At 48.5% G+C, this 25,003-nt stretch overlaps 1 protein-coding gene across 1 annotated transcript; it reads left to right on the forward strand.

Moving 5' to 3' along the window:
* Nucleotides 1-1,489: 1,489 nt before the first annotated feature.
* TTC4 (tetratricopeptide repeat domain 4) lies at nt 1,490-23,624 on the forward strand. Its single transcript, XM_062191396.1, has 10 exons — nt 1,490-1,663; nt 2,936-3,053; nt 3,790-3,951; nt 13,055-13,132; nt 14,565-14,689; nt 17,090-17,176; nt 18,904-19,121; nt 20,105-20,186; nt 22,612-22,694; nt 22,879-23,624. Exons 1-10 carry the CDS (start codon nt 1,553-1,555, stop codon nt 22,979-22,981), a joined length of 1,167 nt encoding a protein of 388 aa, XP_062047380.1. The 5' UTR covers nt 1,490-1,552; the 3' UTR covers nt 22,982-23,624.
* The last annotated feature ends 1,379 nt before the right edge of the window (nt 23,625-25,003 follow it).

The following is a 25,003-nucleotide window of genomic DNA, read 5'->3' on the forward strand; positions in this document are numbered from 1 at the left end:
TGGGTAAAACTGCTACCTGCAGTGCTGACATCCCATATGGGCACTTGTTCAAGTGCTAGCTGCTACACTTCTGATCCAGCTCTCTGCTATGACCTGGGAAAGCAGGGTAAGATGGCCCAGGTCCTTGGGCCCCTGCACCTGCATGGGAGACCTGGAAAAAGCTCCTGGTTCCTGGCTTCATGTCAGTGCAGCTCCAGCCGTTGCAGCCAATTGGGGAATGAATCAGCAGATGGAAGACCTCTGTCTCTCCTCTCTGTGTGTAACTCTGACTTTCAAATAAATAATATTTAAAAAACAAAAAAGCTCATGGAAAATGCATATTATGGAAAAACCATGCATGGATTTCACTTTTTTTGCACCAAAAAACCTTATCTTTTGGGCCGGTGTTGTGGTGTAGTGGGTAAAGCCACTGCCTGTGAGGCCAGAATCTCATATGGGCTCCAGTTTGAGGCCCAGCTGCTCTACTCCTGATCTAGCTCCCTGCTAATGTGCTGGGAAAGTAGCGGAAAATTGCCCAAGTGCTTGGGCTCTTGCACCCATGTGGGACACCCAGGTGAAACTCCTGGCTCCAGCCTGTCCAGCCCCAGCTGTTGTGGCCATTTAAGGAAGTGAACCAGTGGACGGAAGACATCTCCTCTCCCTCCCTCCCTCCCTCCCTCTCCCTCTCTTCCTCTGTGTAACTCTTTCAAATAAATAAAATTTTTTTAAAAAAATCTTTTTCATTTAATTCCATTTTTCATGAACGTTTTGAAACATCTTGGTCTGGGAACCTTCCTGGATCTCGTCCCAGGGTCCTCCGCTGTGCGCACCGTGACCGGGTGCTGGCTTGGCTGCTTCTGCTGCCTGTCCACTTCTCATTCCAGCCCAGGGTGGGCGCTCCCCAAGGCCGAGGCAGCCCTTTGCTGGGTAAAGGTGGCTGCAGGAAGCCGCAGCGGCTGGGTTGGGGGCACTGCCCGACCTGGACTGGAGACCCTGCTTCCATCTCAGCTGGGGGTCAAGTTCAGGAGCGGACACACTGACCAGTCATTTCTTCCTGAAAACACTGCCGAAGGCCGCATCCCATCCGAACACCAAGGCCTCAGGATTTATCTCCCCGGCCTCCCCAGCTGCCCCACCTGCTTCCTCGGGGAAAGCTGCGGTCCAGCGCCGCACACCCAGGCGCCCGAGTAAACTTTTTCCCAGTGACTCTCGCCCGCGGATCTCCCCACAGGCCCTGTTCTCTGCTTTCCCCACCAGGTCCACTCCTGGACGTAACCCGCCGGGGACGCAGCGGGAGCTGGCATATGTGTTGAGTGACGACACGGGGTGGACGCAGCGATCCTGGGGACTTGCGGGGCGTGGGGCGGGCGGGGTTGAGGCCCAGCAGAGGGACGGCCAGCACGCGGGAGGGGCGGGGCCGAGGCGCGCGGGCCGGCCACGCCCCCGGGCCGGCGGAACCTTGGGCGCGCGGGTCGGAGGCGCCCGGAGGATTGAGGGAAGGGCGCCCGGCGCTGCCGGAAGGAGCGCGCGCTGCTTAACCTCGCGACCGGCGCTTGAGAACCGGGGAGCTGTCATGGAGCGCTCTGAGCCGGACGCTGCCGACGACAACGCCATGGACTCGTTCCTGGAAAAGTTCCAGAGCCAGCCTTACCGCGGCGGCTTCCACGAGGACCAGTGGGAGGAGGTGGGCGTCCCGGGGGGTCTCTGCGCGCGTTTGGGGTCGTCGTCCCGACCCCTGGGGCTCCCTGGCTCGGGGTGACTCTCACGCCCAGATCTCTGTTGCTGCCGGCAGATGGGTGGTTTGTGGTAGAGTGTAAGAAACAGGCCTCGAGGTTGTGAGGGAAGTCTAAAGCCGTTGGTACGTTAGAGTCCCGGGTTTGGGGTCAGGTCTATGACCCCCACTCCCCCGCCCGCTACCTCTGATAGTGGGTCAGGTACTTAGCATTCTGATTTCGTTTCCTTTTCTATAAAATTGCTCTCCCTAGAGCACTAATTGTCTAGGCTTGTGGCAGAGATGAAATGAGATGGTGGGTGTGTAAGTGCGCCCAAAGAGTGGCAGCCACTAACACCTATAGGATGTGAGACTTGAAAGAATCGTAGATTAGGTTATTCCTTACACACTCTTTTTTTTTTTTTTTTAAGGTTTATTTATTTGAAAGGCAGAATTACAGAGAGGCAGAGGTGGGGAGGGGGAGGGAGAGAGAGAGAGAGAGAGGTCTTCCACTCGCTGGTTCACTCCTCAGATGGCTGCAATGGCCAGAGCTGGGCTGATCTGAAGCCAGAAGCTTCTTCCAGGTCTCCCACATTGGTGCAAGGGTCCAAGGACTTGGGCCATCTTCTGCTGCTTTCCCAGGCCATAGCAGAGAGCTGGATCGGAAGCGGAGCAGCTGGGACTGGAACTGGCACCCATGTGGAATGCCAGCACTGCAGACGGTGGCTTTACCTGCTATGCCAAGTGCTGTCCCCATACATGCTCATTTTACAAAAGGGAAACTGAGGCCTGTGGAGATAGGCAATCATGATGATGTGCCGGAGCCGCGGCTCAATAGGCTAATCCTCTGCCTGTGGCGCCGGCACCCTGGGTTCTAGTCCCGGTTGGGGCGCCCGTTCTGTCCCGGTTGCTCCTCTTCCAGTCCAGCTCTCTGCTGTGGCCTGGGAGTGCAGTGGAGGATGGCCAGGTCCTTGGGCCTGTACCCACATGGGAGACCAGGAGGAAGCACCTGGCTCCTGGTTTTGGATCAGTGCAGAACGCCGGCCGCCGGCCGTAGCGGCCACTTGGGGGGTAAACCAACAGAAAAAGGAAGACCTTTCTCTGTGTCTCTCTCTCTCTCACTGTCTAACTCTGCCTGTCAAAAAATTATCGTGAGAAAGAAAACGTTGATAATGAGTCATGAAATTGCATCTACTAATTGAAGATCTTGTTCATGTCATTCATCCATTTCTTAATGATCTCCAGGAATTTGAGAAGATCCCCCTATTTATGAAGAAAGCGCCTGCAGAAATTGACCCCAAGGAGAATCCCGACTTGGCTTGCCTGCAGTCAATTATTTTTGATGAGGAACGATCTCCAGAAGGTATCTTGCATGACTAACACTTGTTGTGTGTTTCTATGGTGTTGAAATAAAGTGTGAGTCAGAAAGTTCTTACAGATGACAAGTAGTTGCCTGAGCTAACTTGTCACATTTCATCCTACTCATGCGTCTGTGGATGCCTCCTGGGTGTTGGGGATACAGAGACAAATAAGACATAGTTCCTGGCCTCAAAGGACAGGCTCCAGTGAGAAGCCACGTTGTCCTGAGGAAACAGGAGAGGTGTGTGTGTGGTCGCTCCGACATGCGGCTGTGTACTCCGACTGTAGGGAGTGCAGTTGGAACACGGAATGGCAGGAGTGGGTTCACACTGGACCGGAAATCTGAGCTGAGTCTTGACAATTTTGTGGGTTCTTCCTGGTGGGAGGGGATGGGGGACACATAGAATTTTCACTCCAGAGAATAAACAAAAACAACTATAATATCCCCCTCTTTCTTTAGGATAAGTATAGTTCTTTTTTTAATGCTTTTTTTTTTTGGAGGGGGGTAAGCACTTAGTAATTTCCCCTGCCAGGCATTTGAAATTGATTATGTCACTAAGTTTGCATGACTTTGTTTCTCCATGTTGACTCCCATTTTTATTGTAACATTAATTTTGGTCAGTATTGGGTTTCTTCTTAAGGATTATCATGTATTGCATTATTACCTGGTTTGGAAGCGACTTTTGGGGAGCCTTTTTTAAAAAGTAGGAAGTAGTGATTACTTCTCCTCTTCTTTGCAGAACAGGCCAAAACCTATAAGGATGAAGGCAATGATTACTTTAAAGAAAAAGACTACAAGAAAGCTGTGATTTCGTACACGGAAGGTTTGAAGAAGAAATGTGCAGATCCTGATTTGAATGCTGTCCTTTATACGAACCGGGCAGCAGCACAGTACTATCTGGGTAATTTATTTCATTAGTGAGTGATCTGAAGAATTAACTTATAGTCAGAGCCACTATGAGGGCTAATGGAAAGCTTGAGAGTATCAGAGAAAGAGGTGCTGTTTTTCCCAGAAACCTAAAGATAGTTTATTCTGATTGAGCGCTGATCTTCCAGATAGACATGGTAAAAAGGAAAGCAGGATTGACTGTATAATTCTTCCTGCCTGAACCCAGAGAAGTGACATATCAATGACCTACAAAGGTCTTTGTTACCTGAATCAGTATGATTTGAGATTTTTGAGTCCAAGTTTCTACTCTCTCAAAAAATTTTTTTAGGATTTATTTATTTATGCGAAAGGCAGAGTTAGAGAGAGAGAGAGAAAGAGAGAGAGAGAGAGAGATCTTCCATCTGCTGGTTCACTTCCCAGATGCCTGCAATAGCCAGGGCTGGGCCAGACTAAAGCCATGAGCCAGGAGTTTCTTCTGGGTCTCCCACATGAGCGCAGGGGCCCAAGCACTTGAGCCATCCTCAGCTGCTTTCCCAGGCGCATTAGCAGAGGGCTGTATTGGAAGTGAAGCAGCCAGGGCTCAAAACTATTGTTAGACCTGTGTTTCTTACCACAGAATGTTCAGGGGACCTAGGGTGATGTCAGGCATTTCTGAGGGGCTGATAGGGAACAGGGCCTACAGTGTAGACACAGTGAGTCCATGGGACTCATCATCATTTCAGCAGTTTCTCTCCAGCCACAGTGTGCTTGAAGTGGTTTCTCCCTTAGTCTGTTTCATTCTAAGACTTTAAAAAGTCAGAGGGATACAGACCATATAGATTATTGGGGCCAGCTAACCTCTGGTTTTGCATCAGCCCAGAAAAAGTTCTTTTTTTTTGACAGAGTTAGAGAGATGGAGAGAAAGGTCTTCCTTTTCCATTGGTTCACCCCCCAAATGGCCGCTACGGCCAGCGCGCTGTACCGATCCGAAGCCAGGATCCAGGTGCCTCCCCCTGGTCTCCATGCAGGTGCAGGGCCCAAGGACTCAGGCCATCCTCCACTGCACTCCCGGGCCACAGCAGAGCGCTAGACTGGAAGACGAGCAACCGGGACAGAATCCTGCGCCCTAGCTGGGACTAGAACCCGGAGTGCTGGTGCCACAGGCGGAGGATTAGCCTATTGAGCTGTGGCGCCGGCCCAGAAAAGGTTCTTTTAATTAGTGTCAGAACCTGGACCAGAAATTTGGTCTCCTACTCCTGGGGAAGCGCATTTCCTTCATTCCATGGAGAAATGGGACTTTGTTCTCTGCTAGGCTCTGGCATTGTAGAAATGAGTAAGCCCTGGCCTGTCTCTAAAGCCGTTTTGTTGTTTTATTTAGTCGATCAGGAACAGTGTCTTAAGCTTTTACCTTCTGTTAGATACTATCCTGCAAACAAGAGCTACTTGGTTTCTGATGAGGGGCTTACAGAATGTGGTTTACAGGGCTAATAAGACCAAAATGCCTTGCAAGAAAAAGGAATGTTTTGTGTGTGTGTGTGTGTTTTTTTTTTTTTTTTAATTTATTCTACTTCTTTGAAAGGTGGTTACATAGAGAGAGGGAGAGAGACAGAGAGAGGTCTTCCACTCACTGGTTTACTCCTCAGATGGCTGCAATAGCCAGCCAGCACTGGGCCAGGCCAGAGCCATGAGCCAGGAGCTTCTTCAGAGTCTTCCATGTTGGTGCAGGGGCCCAAGCACTTGGGCCGTCCTCTGCTGCTTTCGCAGGCTGTTAGCAAGGAGCTGGATGGGAAGTGGAACAGCCAGGACTTGAATCGGCTCCCATCTGGGATGCTGGTGTTGCAGGTGGTGGCTTTATCCACTATGCCACAATGTCGGCCCCTCCAGAAAAAGAAATGTGTGTGTGTGTGATACGAGAGGAGCAGATGTGTGATCATCATACTTTCCTTCATTGATGTGTCACTAGTGCAGCTAAAAGCACGGCGTGTTCGTTGTCTCACTTGACCTTGTAGCAACTACGTGAGGTAGGTGAGGTTAGTGGCGTATTTCTAGACAATGGATTCAGAAACTGTAGAATAGAATAGTAATTATAGAAACATAAATTTTCTACGTGTATTTGGTGCTGGGATCAGGATGCAAAGTCACGTTGGCAGTGAAAGAGTTACAATATAGCAGGCTGTGGCATATAAAGTTAAGCTTCCGCCTACAATGCTGAAATCTCATAGGGACACTGGTTCGAGTCCCAGCCCTCCATATCTGATTCAGTTCCCTGCTAACGTTCCTGGAAAAGCAGTGGAAGATGGCCCAAGTCCTTGGGCTTTTGCACCCGTGTGGGAGACCAGGAAGAAGCTCCTGGCTTCTGGCTTCTGGCTTTGGATTGGCCCAGTCCCAGGTTGTGGCCATTTGGGGAGTGAACCAGTGGATGGAAAATCTCTCTCCTTTTTTCTCTGTATCTCTGCCTTTCAGATAAATAAATAAATCTTAAAAAAAAAAAAAAAAAAAAAAAGAACAGTGGCTGAACAAACTATAGGAATCACCAACAGGGAAGTGGTGGATGAAGTGGCCCAAAAGACAGATTGATCAGGAAGAGTTGAGGCAACCTGGAAAATACTGTATCAAAATACTGTGTGTAAAGAACAGATCTCAAGGAAAAGTTACTACAGCAGAGAGGGTGACTAAATGGTTTCCCATCTGATTGTATCCAGGTGATGATTGTATTTCTGTAAAACTGGCCCTGGGCTGCCAGTCTTGCTTACTCTTGGGAATGAAGTTCTCCTGCTCTTTATTGTACAGGGTGCAGGACCGTAACTTCATATGCATGGATGTCTGCTCTTGAAATCCGGGACTGTAGGGTAGGTGTTTGGTGCAGCGGTAAGATGCTGCGTAGGATGCCTGCATCCTGTTAGCAGAGTGGCTGGGTTCCAATAGCTTCCTGGGAGGCAGCAGGTGACTGTTCAAGCACTTGGGTCCATACCACCCATGTGGGAGACCTAGATTGAGTTCCAGGCCCCTAGGCCCAGGCCCAGCTGTTGCAGGCATTTGGGAAGTGAACCAGTGGAACAAAGATCTGTCTTTTTTTCTGTCTCCCTGCTTTTCAAGTGAAAAAAATTTTTTTTAATTAAAAAATATCTAGGACTGTTAGCTGTTGAGTTGGACATATGCATATTTTGGTAACTTTTATTAAAAAAGTAATACAGAGGCAGCTCTTTGGTGTAGCTGTTATGACGCTGCTTGGAGGACAGCACTGTGGCGCAGTAGGTTGGGCCACGACCTGCAGTGCCAGCATCCCGTATGGGTGCTGACACAAGACCTGGCTGCTCCACTTCCAATTCAGCTCCCTGCTAATGGTCTGGGAAAGCAGTAGAAGATGGCCCAAGTCCTTGGGCCCCTGCACCCATGTGGGAGACTTAGAGGAAGTTCCTGGCTCCTGGCTTTGGTGTGGCACAGCCCAAGTCATTATGGCTGTTTGGGGAAAGAACCAGTGGATAGAAGATCTCTGTCTGTCCTCTCTCTGTAACTCTGCTTGCAGATTAATAAATAAATCTTAAAAACAAACAAACAAACAAAAAAAACAATGCTGCTTGGGATGCCCACCCGCCCATATTGGCATGCCTGTTCCAGTCCTAGTGCCTCTGCTTCTAGCTGCTTCTAATCTAGTTTCTTACTAATGCTTATGCTGGGAAGCAAGAGGTGATGGTTCAAGTACTTGAGTCCCTGCCACTCACCTAGGAGACCTGGATTGAGTTCTGGACTCCTGGCTTTGGCCTGCTCAGCTCTGGCCGTCTTTGGCATTTGGGGAGTGAATCAGCAGATGGAACGATCTCTCTGTCTCTCTACCTTTCAGATGGAATGAAAATAAGTAAATGAAAATTCAGAAGAAGTAATGTTTATTGTAACAACTTTGAAAAGTACAGAAAGGTTTAAAAAAAAGGTAAAATCACCCATAATCCCACAAACAGGTGGCCACTGTGTGCATTCATTGTAGATCCTTCTGGCCATATTTATTTAAATTTAGTCTTGATTTGCACCATAGTCATTTAGGTTAAGTTGTCAAGTAGTTCTGTAAGGCTTGTTAGGAAAACATCAGTCCTGGCCGGTGCTGTGGCGTAGCAGGTAAAGCTGCTGCTTGCAGTGCTGGCATTCCATATGGTTGCTGGTTCGAGTCCCGGCTGCTCCACTTCCTATCCAGCTCTCTGCTATGGCCTGAGAAAGTAGTAGAAGATGGCCCAAGCCCTGGGCCCCTGCAACCACATGGGAGTCCTGGAAGAAGCTCCTGGCTCCTGGCTTCGGATCAGTGCAGCTCCAGCCGTTGCGGCCATCTGGGGAATGAACTAGCGGACGGAAGACCTCTCTCTCTCTCTGCCTCTCCTTCTCTCTCTCTGTAACTCTGACTTTCAAGTAAAATAAATGAATCTTTAAAAAAAAAAAAAAAAAAGGAAAACATCAGTCACCTGACTGGCTCTACTACCATTTCCCTCCACCCAGGCACATGCACGCCCAACTGTTTAGCTCTCTCTTTTCATATATACTATCAGATAGTAAATAACAGATTTTTATTTTTTAAATTTTTTAAAAATTTATTATTTGAAAGTCAGAGTTACACAATGAGAGAAAGAGAGGTAGAGAGAGAGAGAGGGGTCTTCCATCTGCTGGTTCACTCCCCAATTGACTGCAATGACTGGAGCTATGCTCATCCGAAGCCAGAAGCCAGGAGCTTCTTCCAGGTCTCCCATGTGGGTGCAGGGGCCCAGGGACTTGGGCCATCCTGTACTACTTTCCCTGGCCATAGCAGAGAGCTGGATAGGAAGTGGAGCAGCCGGGACTTGAACCAGTACCCATATGGAATGCGGGCACTGCAGGCAGCGGTTTTACCTGCTACACCACAGCATGGCCCCAATAACAGATTTTCAATGCTGCTACTTTGATTTTTCAGTTTGGGGATTATCCATTTGTTGATTCCCTCTGTGGAAGTGAGCACTTTGACCATTGCCACCACAGTTGCACACCCACTCTCCCACCCTGCCCTCATGTATATGTGGTCTTGTGTGTTTTTATTATTATTTTTAAAGATTTTTTTCATTTGAAAGGCAGAATTATAAAGATAAAGGGTGAGAGAGAGTCAGTCTTCCATTAGCTGGTTCACTCTCTGAATGGCCAGGCTGAAGCCAGGAACTGGAACTCCTTCTGGTTTCCCACATGAGTGCAGGGGCCCCAACACTTGGGGCAGCTTCTGCTGCTTTCCCAGGTGCATTAGCAGGGAGCTGGATCAGAAGCAGAACAGCCGGGACTCACACAGGTCCCCATATGGGAAGCTGGCATCACAGGTGGTGGCTTAACCTGCTGTACCACAACGCTGGCCCTGAGTGTTTTTATTATTACGACTAGGTAAATGTTATTCACAGCTGAGCCATGTTGACTGTTTTAATCATTTTCTTTCTTTAAAATAAACAAAACCTGTGCTTTTCTTAAGTTAATCTCTGTCCTGATGAGTACATTTCTTGGTTTTCATTGTGCTGATTATCACTGATTGAGCCCTGTGCTTCCCCCCCTATTTCTCATTCCCTGCCTCATCAAGTGCTCTACTGTTTTTGCCTTATTGGTGACGTCTCTGGAGCCTTCTGACCTGGTCCGGTCTGGACTGGTTGCCCCCTGTGCTGGGGCACGTCTGTTGTCCTGGGATCACGCCTCACCTTCATGGGGGGATTTCAGTCGCTTCCCTCTAGTGTTTGATCCCAGTGTCCTGGCTCCTGCACTTCTCTCCTTGGGGAAATCGGTGTTTTGGTGGAACACATTTCTTGAGCGGCTGTTAGTAGATTTTCTGAAACTTTGTGCGTCTGAACATACTTTATTTGACTCTCACACTTCACTGATACTCGGCTGGGTACAGACTTCTCAGTTGGGAATCGTTTTCCTTCACAATGTACAGTACTTGGGTACATAGTGTTTTCTAGCTTCCAGTATTGCTGTTAAGAAGCCTGGAGCTATTCTGATTCCTGATCGTTTGAATGGCATTCTCTTTTTTTCTCTTGAGGCTTCTGGGATTTTCTTTCTTATCCCCAATGTGCTGAAATTTCACAACCTTGTGCCATGGTAGGGTCCTGTGTGCTGGTTAGTCAGGGAACCCTTTCTGTAAGAAACTCGTGTGTCTATGAAATCTCCTGAAATAAACATTTTTCTTTCTGTTTTCTTTTTTTGTGGAACTCTTGGCTGCTGGTGTTTTGGGAGCCAAGTAGTGGAAGAGGGCTAAGGGCTTGATATTTAGAACTTCTTTACTGACTCACCATTGTGCCTGGGGTCACAGTGCAGAGGCCTCTGTCTACTGACTGCACAGTAAACCGCCAGTGTGCCACGGGAGGAGGGGCACTGCGGCAGAGGCGTGTGGAACATGGGCTGTGGGTGCTGCTGGAGTAGGTTCTCAGCCCACTTCCCGGGGCACCCAGTGCTGTGGGCTGTGGGTGCTGCTGGAGTAGGTTTTCAGCCCGCTCCCCGGGGCACCCAGTGCTGCCGGAGCTGAGCACTTTGTAGTGCCTGCAGTACAACTCTGGAGCTTGTGTTCTGTGTTCTTTGTGGGTTTATGGCTTTTTGAGGGGAGGGACACAGGCTGCGTTAAATGTCTGTTTTAAGGCTGCTGCATTTAACCAGAAGTCCTTGCATCCCCTTAAGATGCATTTTTCCCTACATAGTTGAGATCATGCTGTTCTTCCAATTTTGTAGTCAGTTTTATAAGTTTCACCTGTCATTAAAAGTGATTTGTGCATATTGTTTTAATAGTAAACGAAGTTGCCTCATGTGAACATACCACCATTTAAGCTATTTGCTTTGCTATTTACTACTGATGAGTATATAAGCTGCTTTTAGTTTTTTTTTTTTTTTTTTGAAGATTTATTTTATTTATTTGAAAGGCAGAGTTATGGGGGCGGGGGCAAATAGAGAGAGAGATCACCCATCTGCTGGTTCGCTCCTCAAATGGCTGTAATGACTGGGGCTGGGCCAGGCTGAAGCCTGGAGCCAGGAGCTTTATTTGCATCTTCCAGTTGGCTCAGGGGCCCAAGCACTTGGGCCATCCTCGACTGCTTCCCCAGGCACATTAACAGGGAGCTGGATCTGAAGTGGAGCAGTCAGGAGTTGAACCAGCTCCCATATGGGATGTGAGCATTGCAGGTGGCAGGTTTACCTGCTGTGCCACAATGCCACCCTTTCATTTTTTTAGTCTTTTTAAAAAATGCAGAAATGAACAAAGATTGTCATGAAGTTATTCCAGTAATTCTGTTTATTCTTTAGATGAAAGCAGGATTTGGCAGTTGTGTCTGGCTCCTGGCTCGCTGTGAACTAAAAATGTTTTTTAGTTTTTTTTTTTTTTTTTAAGATTTATTTATTTATTTGGAAGTCAGAGTTACACAGAGAAGAGAGGCAGAGAGAGAGAGTCTTCTATCCGCTGGTTCACTCCCCAATTGGCTGCAACAACCGGAGCTGCGCCAATCCGAAGCCAGGAGCCTCTTCTGGGTCTCCCATGTGGGTGCAGGAGCCCAAGGACTTGAGCCATCTTCCACTGCTTTCCCAGGCCATAGCAGAGAGCTGGATGGGAAGTGGAGCAGCTGGGACTAGAACTGGTGCCCATTTGGGATGCCGGCGCTTCAGGCTAGGTTATTAACCTGCTCCGCAGCGCCGGCCCCTTGGCCTCACTTCTTTTTTTTTTTTTTTTTTGACAGGCAGAGTGGACAGAGAGAGAGAGACAGAGAGAAAGGTCTTCCTTTGCCGTTGGTTCATCCTCCAATGGCCGCCGCGGCTGGTGCGCTGCGGCCGGCGCACCGCGCTGATCCGAAGCCAGGAGCCAGGTGTTTTTCCTGGTCTCCCATGGGGTGCAGGGCCCAAGCACTTGGGCCATCTTCCACTGCACTCCCGGGCCACAGCAGAGAGCTGGCCTGGAAGAGGGGCAACCGGGACAGAATCCGGCGCCCCGACCAGGACTAGAACCCGGTGTACCGGCGCCGCAAGGCGGAGGATTAGCCTGTTGAGCCATGGCGCCGGCATTGGCCTCACTTCTGATTCCAGTTTCTTGCTAGTGCACACCCTGGGAGGCAGGAAGTGATGATGTCTGTGCTTTGGTTCCTGTCACCTATGTGAGAGACCCAGATTTAAATTCTGGCTCCTGGCTTTGGCCTGGCCTAGCCCATCTGTTGTGGCCACTTGGGGTGTGAACCAGAGGATAGGAACTCTCTGCCTGCCTCATTCTCTCTGCATTGTAAATAAAATAAATAGGTTAATTAATTTTAAAAAAAAACCAGGTATATGCAATGGACCACATGTGGCCTGCAAAGCTTGAAATGTTTGCTCTCTGGCTCTTTACAGAAAAATTTTACTGACCTTTGGGCTAGAGTTTTGGAAGTGAAGTTGATTGGTAAATACTAAACCATTAAATCATATTTATATTAGAAAGTGGAAGTCTACCTCATGCCTTCTTCCTAGGTTGGATAACTGGTGTGTGTGTGTGTGTGTGTGTGTTTGAGAGGGAGAGAGAGAGGTTGAGGGGGAGGGCGAGATTGCATTATTTTAAAAAATGTAGACATACACATGAATGTATATATTTAGTTTGTTTTACAAAAGTAGGCTCTTGTTAAATACATGGAAACACCACTTAAAACAGTGTAGCACAGACATCCTACCATGCCTCCTACATGCAGACCTGTTTCATTCTTTTTTTAACTAATGCTGTATTTAATATGCTTTTATATTTATTCTTGCATATCTGTACAAGTGTTTTTAAGGATAATTTCCTAGAAGAAAATTGTGTCAGCGTATATGCATGAAGTGCAGGCTAATTTGCTCTAGATCTAATTTACCCTAAGTGGCCTTTTTTAGATCTTCACTGGATATTGTTTAAGTTTCGCTGATTTCATATCGGTCATTTGGATTTCCTAATCATTAGTGGTGGTGAACAGTTTTCCACATGTGCTGTTTACAGTTCTGTGTATTGCCTGAGGTTGTAAATTTCTCAGAGGCTCTTATTGAGCACAGTCAAATTTTTTCAAAAGCCTGATTTCTATTTCTCCAAGATTGAACAAGAGTGTCTTTGTCATTACAAACTTTTGGAAACATTTGATCTCAAAACTTGTCTCTCTCACTAAATGGTGTTTCTGTAGGCAATTTTCGCTCTGCTCTCAGTGATGTGACAGCTGCCAGAAAGTTGAAACCTTGCCACCTCAAAGCAATAATAAGAGGTAAGTGTCACAGAACTACAGTGTGATTGTCATTGTGGGACAGGTGGCACTCGCACCAAAATTGACATTTAAGCGCCGCTATTAAGGTTTCAGGATACTAATGAAGTTGCCTTGTGTTTGCAATCTTGATATTAACTCCCTGCTCTTTATCAATAGCATATGCCACTTTAAAAATAATTTCTCATACAGTGAGCTAACCCTTTATGTTTTAAGACTTTGTAGAGAAATTGAAATTCCTCATTTTAAATTAATAAGGAATAAAATTAATTAAAACAAAGCAGCTCCAAAAGCCACATTCTGATTTTTTTTTCCAAATTAGCTGATTGAAAGGCGAGATCTTCAAATGCCATGTTAATGTTAATTAAAAGATAAGTTATGGGACCTTTGCTGATAACTCTGATGCTGAGATGTTCCCCGATTGTTTTTTCCTCTCAGAGTCTGACCTTTCTATGTAATAATAGTGCTTTTATTACTTTTATACTTCACCTTCTCTTTGAGATGCTCAGAGGTGCTTTGCAAACTTTAATTTATTCATCACATATTAATCTCCCTTACATCTCCACGGAACAGCTTAAAAGGCTTTATCGAAGTTAAGCCTCTTTAGATGTTCCTAGTTAGGGGCTGGTAAGTGGTTCCATGTCCCTGAGCTCTAGGGAGGGGCGGTGCTGATTAAAGCTTGCCAGATGCATTGAGTGTGGCCCCGTGGAACTCAGTCTGAGTCTGTAGTCCTTGATTTAGCTTCAGTTTTATCTCACTTTGTGATCTTGGCAAGACACTCAGTCTTACTTTGCTCATCTCTGGAAGATGGGCTAGGTTCTAACTCAAGTCTAAGCCCATACAGTTATATTTTTAATTATGTGGAAAGTGCAAAGAGGCTAACCAGAGAAAAATTAACCGTAATAGGAAGGAGAGGCAGCTTGACTTGGTGGCCATAAAGCACAGCATCAAGGTAGACTTTGTCTTGCTGCTACCTGGATGAATTTGCTCAGACAAATTTTGCTTTGTTTCTCTTGAAAAGTCATCTGAGATGGGCTTTACTTTTGCTGCTTGCATATAGAAACCTGAAGTGAGGGGCATTGAGCTTGTTGTTTAGGGTCTAGCTGGTGAATGACAGGACCGGGTTTCCAGCCCAGATCTGTCTCCAAAGCCTGTGCTCTTTGCCTTCACCACAGCCTGTGCAGCCTTCACCACTTTGAGAGTTGTTAATGCCAGGAACAGTTACAGGCGTTTAGAGCTGGATGGGCCTGGGTGTCCTTGTGATCTGGGACACAGAACAATTCTTCCCTGTCTGGGAACTGTGGTATAAGGGGCTTTATCTTCCATTTTCCCTTCAGAGTGGCCGCTGGTGGCTGGTAGGGGTGGGAGGTCCTGCTCAAGGCAGGCTTTTTCCATGTGTATTGTTCCTGGATCCTAAGGATTTTGGGTTCTGCAGGTGCCTTATGCCATCTGGAGCTGAAACACTTCGCTGAGGCTGTGAACTGGTGCGACGAGGGGCTGCAGATAAATGCCAAAGAGAAGAAGCTTCTGGAAGTGAGGGCCAAAGCAGACAAGCTGAAGGTTGGTGACTGTTAGCAGCCAACTGGCACTGCTAATTACCATTAATTAGCCTTCCCCAGATTGTGGTTGTAGGTCACTGTAAACTATTGTCATCTGATGCTCTGGTGGTTTCCTGGAAGCCCACTCACATACTATATAACCTTACTTGAGGCTCACCCAGTGTGAAAAGCTTGTTCACACAGGCTGAGGAGAAAGGCGAGGTAGGAGGAGGTGGGGTTATTTGTCAGAAACAGTTGGAGCGATTGTTTTAAGATGGCGGCTCACTGACACAGTGGGTAACAGTTTGGGGGAAACGATAGGCTTACTGGAAAGCTTAAAAGAAAAAGCTGGGAAACGAGATTCTTTAGTGACTGAAAAGTTCCAGGATTCTTGGGAATCTCTGAATTGCCAATTTTATGTTACACTGAATTTCGTTTCAATTAAAATAAACTTATCACAAATGGGATTTACTGAAAAATGAAAACTTCTGCTCTACAAAAGATATTGTTAAGAAAACTAAAATGCAGGCCACTGAGTGGGAGAAAATAATTGTAATCTGTGTATCTGACAAAGGATTTATATTCAGAATGCATAAAGGAATCAATTCCATTCAAAAAGGACAAACTAAAATTTAAAAATTTTATGGCAAAATATACAAATATTTCTCAAAAGAAGATTTACAATAAGGACATGAAAACATATATAACAGTTAATCATCAGGGATGTGCACATTAAACCTCAGTGGGATCCCAATTCACAACCACTAAAGTGGTTAAAGTTTTAGAAGGACTGATACAGCAACTTTGTTGAAGGTGTGCAGTAGCTGGAACTCTCCTGCATTGCCAGTGGGATGGAAGATGGTACTGCCACTTTGGAAATCAGTTTGGCAGTTTTGTATACCTATCCTATGACCTCACAATTTCGCTTCCAGGTGTTTACTTAAAGGAGATGAAGACAGTGTTCACAAAATACTTGTGGGAGATTTGTAGCCTGTTCTATTTATCACAACCCAGAAATAACTCTTGGGTCTAGCAACAAGGGAGTGAATCAGGGAATAGTGGTATATTCATGCCATGAAATATTACTTGGCAATCAAAAGACACTTGTCTTTTTGATGGGAGGAGGAAAGAAGCATGAGGGAGGTTTCTAAGGTAGAAATGATCTCTGTTGATTGCCATGTTGTAAACTCAAGTGTATACAAACTCATCCAACTGTACTTAAAACTGTTCTGTAAATCATACCTCAACAACATTGAGTTTAAAAAAAGCATACCCCAGTTTCAGGTTCTGAACGGGTGGACATTGCACTTTATGGGGCCTGCTGAAACCACAAATTCCACATGAGACCGCAGGAAGCTGTATATACTCACTTGCGTCCTGTACATCAGAGTGAAAAGAACCTGGGACAGTGAGACAGTGTCTAAGCTGTCCTTCTTAGTCATCTGTCCTCATCATTCTTTGATGTGGAGCACACACCGTAGGCAGGTCTAGCTCAGCTGGGAGGCAGAATTGGACATAATCCTAGAAGTTCCTTGTCGTGAGCCACCCTTGGAAGTGGCTCAGGAAGGACTTGCACAGCGCTCCCTTGGCACACTGGATCAGCGAGGGAATGGCCAAGAAGTGTCAGCTTGTATCCCTGAAAGGGCAGACTTTTTACAAGAAAGGAACTGTGTTGGCTCTTGGGGAGAAGAGGAGGGATGTTTCAGGGCATTCATTAGAGCAGGAGTCACAAACTGACCCATCAACCAAATCCAGTAATTTTTGTATATTTTGTGAACTAAGTATGTTTTCACATTTATAAAATGGTAATAAGCTAGCAAAACCAGATAATATGCCACAGAGACTATATGCAACCCCAAAAGCCTAAAATAATTGTGACCTGACCCTGCATAGAAGAAAATGTTTGCTGACTCCTATCCATTCACAGTTCTGAGAGTAAGAGCAAGATCAGTTAAATCTCTGCCACATTGAGTAGATGGATGGTCCCTTTCTCTTGTGGATATAGTTGCACAAAAGGCAGTGTCTCTGATAGCTTCTTGCCCTGGGTTTTTCTAGTGTTGTCCTGTTGTCTAGCCACAACAGAGAAGTTCTGGTTCACCATAGTGTACTTGTGTATCCTAGTGCCAATCCTTCGGTGGAGAATGCTCTTTCTCTTTTATTGCACTCTGTTCACACTACCAGAGTAATGTGCAACACACCTCTTCACTTGTCTGTACCCCTCAGTAGATTCTGAGCTCTTGGGTGCAGGGACTAGGTATAAATTTACAGTGCTTCCAGACCCAACAACCTAGGGTAATATAAGCGTGTGTTTTGTAGTTTGTTGAGCTGGCATCCCTTGGCACAGGAGCATGAGTTGGCTGGAGACCAGAGGTAGTAGGTTGGGAGCAGGCTCCCTGGAGCTGATGGGTCGGATCTCTTTCAGCGAACTGAACAAAGGGATATGAGGAAAGCCAAGTTGAAAGAGAAGAAGGAACAGACTCAGAATGAGGCTTTACTGCAGGCCGTCAAGGTAAGTTCTCGATGCTTGGGCCCCTGCAGTCCTGCTGACCCCCTCACTACTCCTGCAGAGCCTGTTGGGAACCTCTCCTGGGATGCTTTACCTGAATGGATGTGCTTGTTTTTTTCCTGCTTTCATGCCGCAGTGTGACACAGCTCCTGAGTTCAGTGCACCGTGTGGGTGTGCTGGTCTCAGGAACGTACACCGAACGCTTGCTCCGAGTGCAGCCTCACCTCGCCTGCTCATCATGCGGCGTCTGAGCGAGGGCTTGCTCCTCTTTTCCTAGGTGATGAACTAGGGTCAGAGGGAGGAAGCCTCATGCAGCAAATGCGTGGCAGAGCCAGGTCTTGCTCTTAACCACAGTGCTGTACTGCCTCCTGAGAAAGGCTGAATTTTAGGGCTTTGCGCCTCAAACTATGAGCGCAAAACTCTGCCTCCCCTTCCCTGTCTCTCATGCATTTTGAAATGGATGCCATCTGATCCAAGGCTGCTTTAACCTCGACGCCCGGCAAGTCACCTACCTGAACTTGCCTGCCCTTCACAGGGAGAGGATACGTGCCGGGAGATTGTGCAGTAGGTTTTTGATTTCACCCTTTGTTCAGCTACATTGTACATCCATTTGAGTCAGTTGTTGACTTTGAGAACTAAACACTACTGAGCTGGGCTCAGGACAGGCAGCTGTTTACGTGAACCAGGTAGCACGTAAACAACCCGTACTGCAGACTTCCCATCTCATCCTCACTCACTGTATGGGACTTGGTCATTTTCTTAAATGAAGGATATTGGAACGCTCAGACATTTGCATACAGACTTAAACATTTTTTTTAGCTCTTCTTGAGTCCAACCCTGCATTTCAGACTTTCATTAGAATTACTCTCAACAGTGCACAAAGCCATGCAAGCTGTGTTTTACTGATGGGTAAAGACATGTGTCAGCAAACCATTGCAACACAGCCCTGCCTGTCTGTGTATTATCTATTGCTGCATTCACACTAGGGTGGCAGAGGTGATTAGTTAATTTCAGCAGAGACCATCTGCCCCCACCCTTTAGGAGAAAGTTTGGCCACCCCTGATTTAGGGGCTATCATCAAAGGTCATTCCGATTGGATGTGGTTTCCCTTTGTACTCTAACTTAGGAAGCCCCACATGCATACATGAAAGGTGACCCTGCACTTCAGACCCTTGATTTAGCTCATCCCCCTGAGATAGGATTAAGTCAATGCACGGTACTCGTATCCCATGGCCTGGCTGAACTGAAGTGTCTGGCATTTCTGTACAGCCACATTCTGGCTCTTCTCCACGCCTTTGTGCGTGCTGTAGAATGCTCTACCTTCCCTCTTTGAGCTTTCTGCTTGGCAAAGTCTTTGAACATTTCCCAGTCACCTGCAGCCCCCAAGCTAACTAACTATCCTACTGTCTGCAGTTCTTGTAGCTCAGCTCCTTACCTTATCTAATTATCCCCATGGCTGTCTCCCCACTAGTGGAGGCCTGAGGACTGGGCCCCGTGTCTAGCTCATCTCTGTGACACTGGGTCTGGCACACGGTAGTGAAAGTGAGTTAAACAAGTGGTGCCTCCTGTGTGCTAGGCCTCAGGGATAGTGAAGGTGAATCGTGTGGAGCTGGCCCTCAAAGAGCTCAAACTGGTAGGCTTTCCCAATTTCAGTGACATGGGTTTGCAGCCCCCTACGTAGTAAAGTGTGTGTGTGTGTTTGTGTATGTGTATTTATGTCTTTAACCCAGGCTAGGAACATCAGGCTTGTTTCTGAAGCTGTGGATCAGGATGAAGATTCGGCCTCAGAAGGTCCAAGGGAGGTTTTCCTGGATGGACTCAGCGCTGAGAACCCCTACGGAGCCCGGCTGAGTCTAGATGGCCAGGGCAGGCTGAGCTGGCCCGTGCTCCTTCTCTATCCCGAGTATGCCCAGTCGGACTTCGTCTCTGCTTTTCACGAGGATTCCAGGTACTTCCTTGCCCATGAGCCTTCTGCTCTTTCGTGCTCTCTTCCTGCTCTCTTGGCGACAGACACAGGTGGATTTTTGGTTGAGGAGGGGAGAGGAGTTCAGAGGGTCTCAGTCTGGCTTGATGTCACCTCTCCACCCTTAGCCGACTGAACTGCAGTGACAGAGGCAGTCTCCTTCTGAGCTGCCTGTGCCAGTGACACCTCGGTATTGTGTTTGCCCGAGAGTGGCACACACTGCTGGTGAGATAGCAAATCATTTTAGGTTGTGTGTGCACAGTCATTGAAGTGTATTCGTTAGGAAAAGCATAACTAGCAGTTTTAATGTATTACTTCATAGGGTTGATGCTTAGAGTGTGGCTAATGTAAGACATATTTCTTAAGTCTGAGTCCACTTATATAAAATTAGGTTATACTCTGGCAGGTAATACACATATGAGAATACGTTTGAAAGGTCCTGGAACATGGAATTAAAAGATACGTTTATTTTGTTGCAAAAATTGATGTATTATTTATTTGAAAGAGCAATAAAAAGAGAAAGAGAATTTGTTCACTGGTTCACTCCCCAAATGGGGCTGGGCCAGGCTGAAGTCAGGAGCCAGGAACTCCATTCAGGTCTCCCACATGGGAGGCAGGGACCCAAATACTTGAGCCATCACTGCTGCCTCTTAGGGCAGGAAGCTGGATCGGAAGTGGAGGTGGGACTCAATTCTAGGCACTCCAGTAGGGATTAACCTTCTGTGCCACAATACCTGTCCCAAGTGTCAAAATTTTGGAAATTCAGACACAGTTTTTTCATAATACTGATTTTCCATAACCTTTTAAAAGACCCGTAATACCTTCTTTGGGCACTGCTATCAAAATGAGTTAAGCCTGCATTTCACATTGCACATTCTTGGTTTCTCTGTGAATTACTGTCTGGGGACTGATGTGGGAAAACAGACTGTGAGTTACTGAAGCTCAAAAAGTCCATGTTACATCCTTAGGTTTATTGACCACCTAATGGTGATGTTTGGTGAAACGCCCTCTTGGGACTTGGAGCATAAATACTGCCCTGCTAATTTGGAGGTAAGGCGTCTTCCTGACCCAGAACTTCGTGCTCCTTGAACAGTAACTCCTCATTTCCCCCGGCTCGGTGCCTGACAACCACTGTGCTACTTTCTGTCACTCTGAATTTGATTCCTGTAGGTCCCTCAAAAGAGGGGAGTCATGCAGTATTTGTCTTTTTGTGTCTGGCTTGTTGCTTCACTTAGCGTAGGGTCTTCAGGATTCACACACACTGTAGTGCGTGTTGGACTTTTCTGAGGTGGAATACTGTTCCACTGTTGGCATGTAAAGCACCCACAGGTAATTTACAGCATAAAGAATTTATCAGCCTGTAATCATCTGGGGGTGGGACGCCAGCTGAGTATGACCCGTCGTCCCTGAGTATTTTAGTGTGTGTGCTTACAAACAAGGGTGTTTTCCCTCATGATCCTCGAGTGGCCCCCGGAGTTAGGAAGCTAATGTTGGCACACTGCCCGTGAAGCCCTCAGACTCCATTCAGGCTTCATAAATTGTCCTAGTAGTGTTCTTCATTGCAGAAGGACCTGTTCAGAATCGCGCACTGTTAGTGACCACAGCCCTCCGGTTACCTTCAGTGTGGAAGAGTTCCTTGGTCTCTCCTCGACTTGTGTGGTGGCTGTAGGCGATAGACTCTGTGGGATGTTGGTCAGCGTGGGCTTGTCTGTCTCCGTGTGACCGAGCAACACTGGGTGTGGTTGGCAGCAATACCACAGACAGGAGGCTGTATTCCCTTGCATCCCATCAAGTGGTGCAGGATTTCCATGTGCCCCATGACAGGTGCCAGCACTCTGGTTGCCGGCGGAGGTGGGGCCTGCGAAGCTGCTCTGCCATAGTTACTCCTTCCCCTTCAGATTAGCGATGGTTTTGAGGGAGGTTCTTTGAAATGATGTGAATAGCCATGGTTCATCAGACCCTCAACAGTTGTTTACGTCAGTGACTTTATTCAGTGAGTTATGCTCTCTTTCTAGGCTTGTGGATTTTGTGCTCACATCATCCCAGGTTAGGCCAGTGGGAACCCCTTGCAGTTTATTCTGTGTCCTGTGGGCTGGTCTGCACTGGGAAGCACTTGTCTCCTGCACAGGATGGACCGGAGTCAGGTTGTGCTCGCCTGCCCGGATTTGCAGCCAGCCGTTTCTTCCAAGGAGTCCTGGTTGTTAGTGGAGAATGGTGCTTAGGATGCAAGATCTCTGTGCAGCGGGCCTGCTGCTTAACGCTAAGGATGGCCTCACTGCTCACGTGCCTTCTCAGTGCCTCACAGCTTAGGGGCAGAGAGAGAGAGAGAGAGAGTGTGTGTGTGTAAATAGCTCAGGTCTCACTGGCCTTTCTGATTCTTTTTTTTCAAAAAATTTATTTGAAAGGCAGAGAGACAGACAGCCTGAGAGAGATCACCCTTCCCCTGGTTCACAACAGCTGGGGCTGTTGGCGGGAACTCAGTACAGGTCTCCTGTGTGGATGGCAACGACCCAACTACTTGAGCTATCACCTGCTGCCTCCCAGGATGTGCGTTAGCAGGAAGCTGGGAATCGGGAGTGGAGCCAGGACTCAAACCCAGGCACTTTGATGTGCAGAGTGGGCATCCCAGCCAGCGTCTAAACTGTGGGCCACATGTCCACCCTGGCATCTCCAGTTTAATCCAACACTACAGGATTTCTCTCCCTTTCTGTATTTGTACCAGTGCCTTCGTGATTCCTGATCTAGTTGTGTTTGCCCCATCACTCTCCTAGTGTCACATTGGCCCTTCGTCCACACAGCACCTTCCATACCCTTCTTGGACTTTTGTCTCCCCATGTTAGGGTTCCCCAGCCTGGGTGCCTCCCTCAGCCTAGCAGGCCCCAGCATCCCACAGAATCAGCCACCCAGCATGACTGTCCTCTCCATGATTGGACCCTGATACCCTATACTGGATGTCCCCAGGCATGGTTACCCCCTCAGCCCTCTTGGGCTCTGACGCCCACCCTGGAAGCCCTCTTCATGATGCTCAAGTTGGCGGCAGCCAGCATGGATGTCCTGTTCTGCTGGTCCCACTCCGACACCCTCCCACCACGGGCAGTCCCGTGTGCAGATGGCCTCCTGCTCTGCACAGGCCTTGACCCCCTGCCAGACCCCTTCTCCCCCTACTCAGGTGCTTCCTCTGCTCTGGGCCACACGGCTTCTTCTTCCCACACTTAAGGCTCTAGGACAGGCAGGTGACCTAGGCCTGGGCATGGGTCTTAGCTCCTCTGTTTACTCTCAGTGACGTTGGCGAGATGTTTCCCTTCTCAGCCGTGGCTGTGTCATTGGAAAACCTTTCTTCCTGGGAGGGGTGGCGTGCGCAGCCTGCAGCTGGCTGAGGGGGCGTTCAGCTTGCAGCACCTGCTGCCTCCTGAAGGGGCCTCGTGCTGCGGAAGCCCCTGGCTGTGTGACTCTTTTCCCTCTGCTAATCTTGCAGGTCTACTTTGAGGACGAGGACAGGGCAGAGCTCTACCGGGTACCTCCCAAGAGCACCCTGCTGCAGGTGCTGCAGCACCCCAGGTGAGTGACCCAGCTAAGTTGTAAAGGAGGATGTCATGCTCATTTGCCAGGTTTGCAAACAACCAAACCAGCAAACACTTGCCTTCTCGCCTCCAGCGGTCCGCCTTGAGTGTTGCGGGGAAGGCCACGGGTGATAAAGATTGTAATTCAGCTAAGCCCCTTTCTTGTGTTGGGTTCACCGCAGGTACTTTGTAAAAGCCCTGACACCAGCATTTCTGGTGTTTGTCGGATCCTCTCCATTTTGCAAGAATTATCTCCGAGGGAGGAAGGTGCACCAGGTCAAGTGACCCAGCCCGGCAGTGGAGCCAGGCGCCCTGGATCTCCGCGCTCGCCTTCCTCAGCCTGGAACTGGTTGGGCCTGAATCAGCCGGACACACGCCTCGAGGCCTGTGCTCTGTGTCTCTCGCCCTGGGGACAGTCCTTCCTGGCATCGTGGTAGGGGTGGAGCTGCAGCCTCTCAGCCAAACTGTTGACAGAACTCTGTGCCTTGGTCCTGGCGTCCTTGGCCGCCCTCTCTGAGGGGACCCTCTGCAGCAGTGGTCACGCAGCTGGCCCGTGCCCCGCTGGCTGTGGAGACTGACTCAGGATCCCATGTCGAAGTACCACGACACCTCAGGGAAGCTGCCCCTCGAGCTGCCCATAGCTAAGGCCTGCAGCCGCGAGACCTGGCCCCGATCATTTCTTGAGCACAGAGAAGCCTGTCTAGGGGCGCTGTGGAAGCCTTGGACTGAGATGGAGCCGCCCCATCTTTCTGCTCTAAAGACCACATGGGCCAGGATCCGTGGCACCCCTGGAAAGTGTGCCCATTTCCCTGATCTTCGCAGTGAAGAGAACTGGACAGACTTAAGCACTGGCCTCCGAGTTCCTGCCCAGCTTTTACATTGTAGGATTTTATGTCTTTTAAGCTAAAAACCGTTTTGCCTGTGGTCATGGTCATGGGTTGCATTTCTGTCTGCAGTTGTCTGTTCCTTCCTGGAGGATTTTATTCACCCTTGTGTAACCCCCGGGGCTCCTGCAGTGTCCACTCCCCCCACCAGAGGGAGTGTTCTTGCCCACCTCACGTGTAGAGGGCTGCTGGCACAGAGTGTTTCTGTGGGGGGCTCGTGCTGGTGCCCTCTGCCCTGTGCACGTTTCCCACACAGGGGCTGTACCTTCAGCTGGGTGCCACAGTGGATCTGAGCTGCAGCCACTGGGTGTGGTATGAGCGAGAAGTTAATAAGCACTGAGATTTGGGGGTTGTTTGTTACTATAGCAAATCTGACTAAAACATCATTAAACCCAAACCAGCTGCTGGCCTTAAGATGGGCTAAGTAGGGGGTTTGTGTTATGTGTGTTCTTATTTGGGGAAGAGAAATTGGCTGTGGAATATTTACCAAGAACCATGCAGCTGGCCTTCAGGCATGGGGCCCTGCCAGTCCAGCCTCCCCGAGCATGATTTTGGCCACACTTGGACCTTTTCTCTCACTGCCTGGCTAGGGCCTCCTCACCTGTCTCCCTTTGTAAAATTGAGAAACGCAGGGGCTGGCATCGTGGTGCAGCAGGTTTAAGCCACTGCCTGCAACACTGGATACTGGCATCCCATCGTGGAGTCCTGGCTGCTCCAGTTCTGATCCAGCTCCCTACTAATGTGCGTGGGAAAAGAGTGGAAGATGGCCCAAGTACTTGAACTTCTGCCACCCAAGTGGGAGACCTGGATGGAGTTCCAGGCTCCTGGTTTTGGCTCAGTCCCAGCTGTTAAGGACATTTGGGAAGTGAACCAGTGGATAGAAGATCTCTGTGTCTCCCTCTCTCTGTCACTCTGCCTTTCAAATAAATTTATTTTTTTTAAAGATACACAGAGAAGGAGAGTTCCCATCTGCTGACTCTCCCTAATGCCCGCAGTGGCTGGCTGACCGGGGCTGGAGCTGGGAATGCCATCCAAATAGTTGAGCTCTCGCCTGCTGCCTCTCAGGGTGCATATTAGGGGGAAGCTGGAGTTGGGAGCAGAGCTAGAACTTGAACCCAGGCACAGCAGTCTGGGACCTAGGTGTCTCAGCAGCCGGGCCAGAAGCCCGCTGCAGGGGACCTCGCGTCTGGTTACCCAGGCAGCCTCCTGCGCTAAGGTGCCCCCTGCTGGGACGAGGGGAGCAGTGCCGGGCTGCAGGAGGCACAGGCAGAGCCAGGGGAAGGGGAAGAGGCCACTCTGGATCAGCCCGGAGAGTACTGAGGAAAGCCGCTGCCCGTGGCGCAGTCCCTGTGGCTGGCAGTGACCGGTAGGCACGGGGCCATCCGCATCTGAACTCTGGATGCTGCCACTGCAGGCAGCTGGG

The sequence above is a fragment of the Lepus europaeus genome, chromosome 5, assembly GCF_033115175.1.
Source record: "Lepus europaeus isolate LE1 chromosome 5, mLepTim1.pri, whole genome shotgun sequence".
Classification (NCBI taxonomy): Eukaryota; Metazoa; Chordata; class Mammalia; order Lagomorpha; family Leporidae; genus Lepus; species Lepus europaeus.

What these genes read in the sequence shown, in the direction of transcription:
- TTC4 (XM_062191396.1), top strand. Translation starts at nt 1,553, where the DNA reads ATGGAGCGCTCTGAGCCGGACGCTGCCGACGACAACGCCATGGACTCG. An exon ending in CCAAAGCAGACAAGCTGAAG is followed by an intron (nt 14,690 to 17,089) that starts GTTGGTGACTGT and finishes GATCTCTTTCAG; the next exon opens with CGAACTGAACAAAGGGATAT. An exon ending in ACTGCCCTGCTAATTTGGAG is followed by an intron (nt 20,187 to 22,611) that starts GTAAGGCGTCTT and finishes CTAATCTTGCAG; the next exon opens with GTCTACTTTGAGGACGAGGA.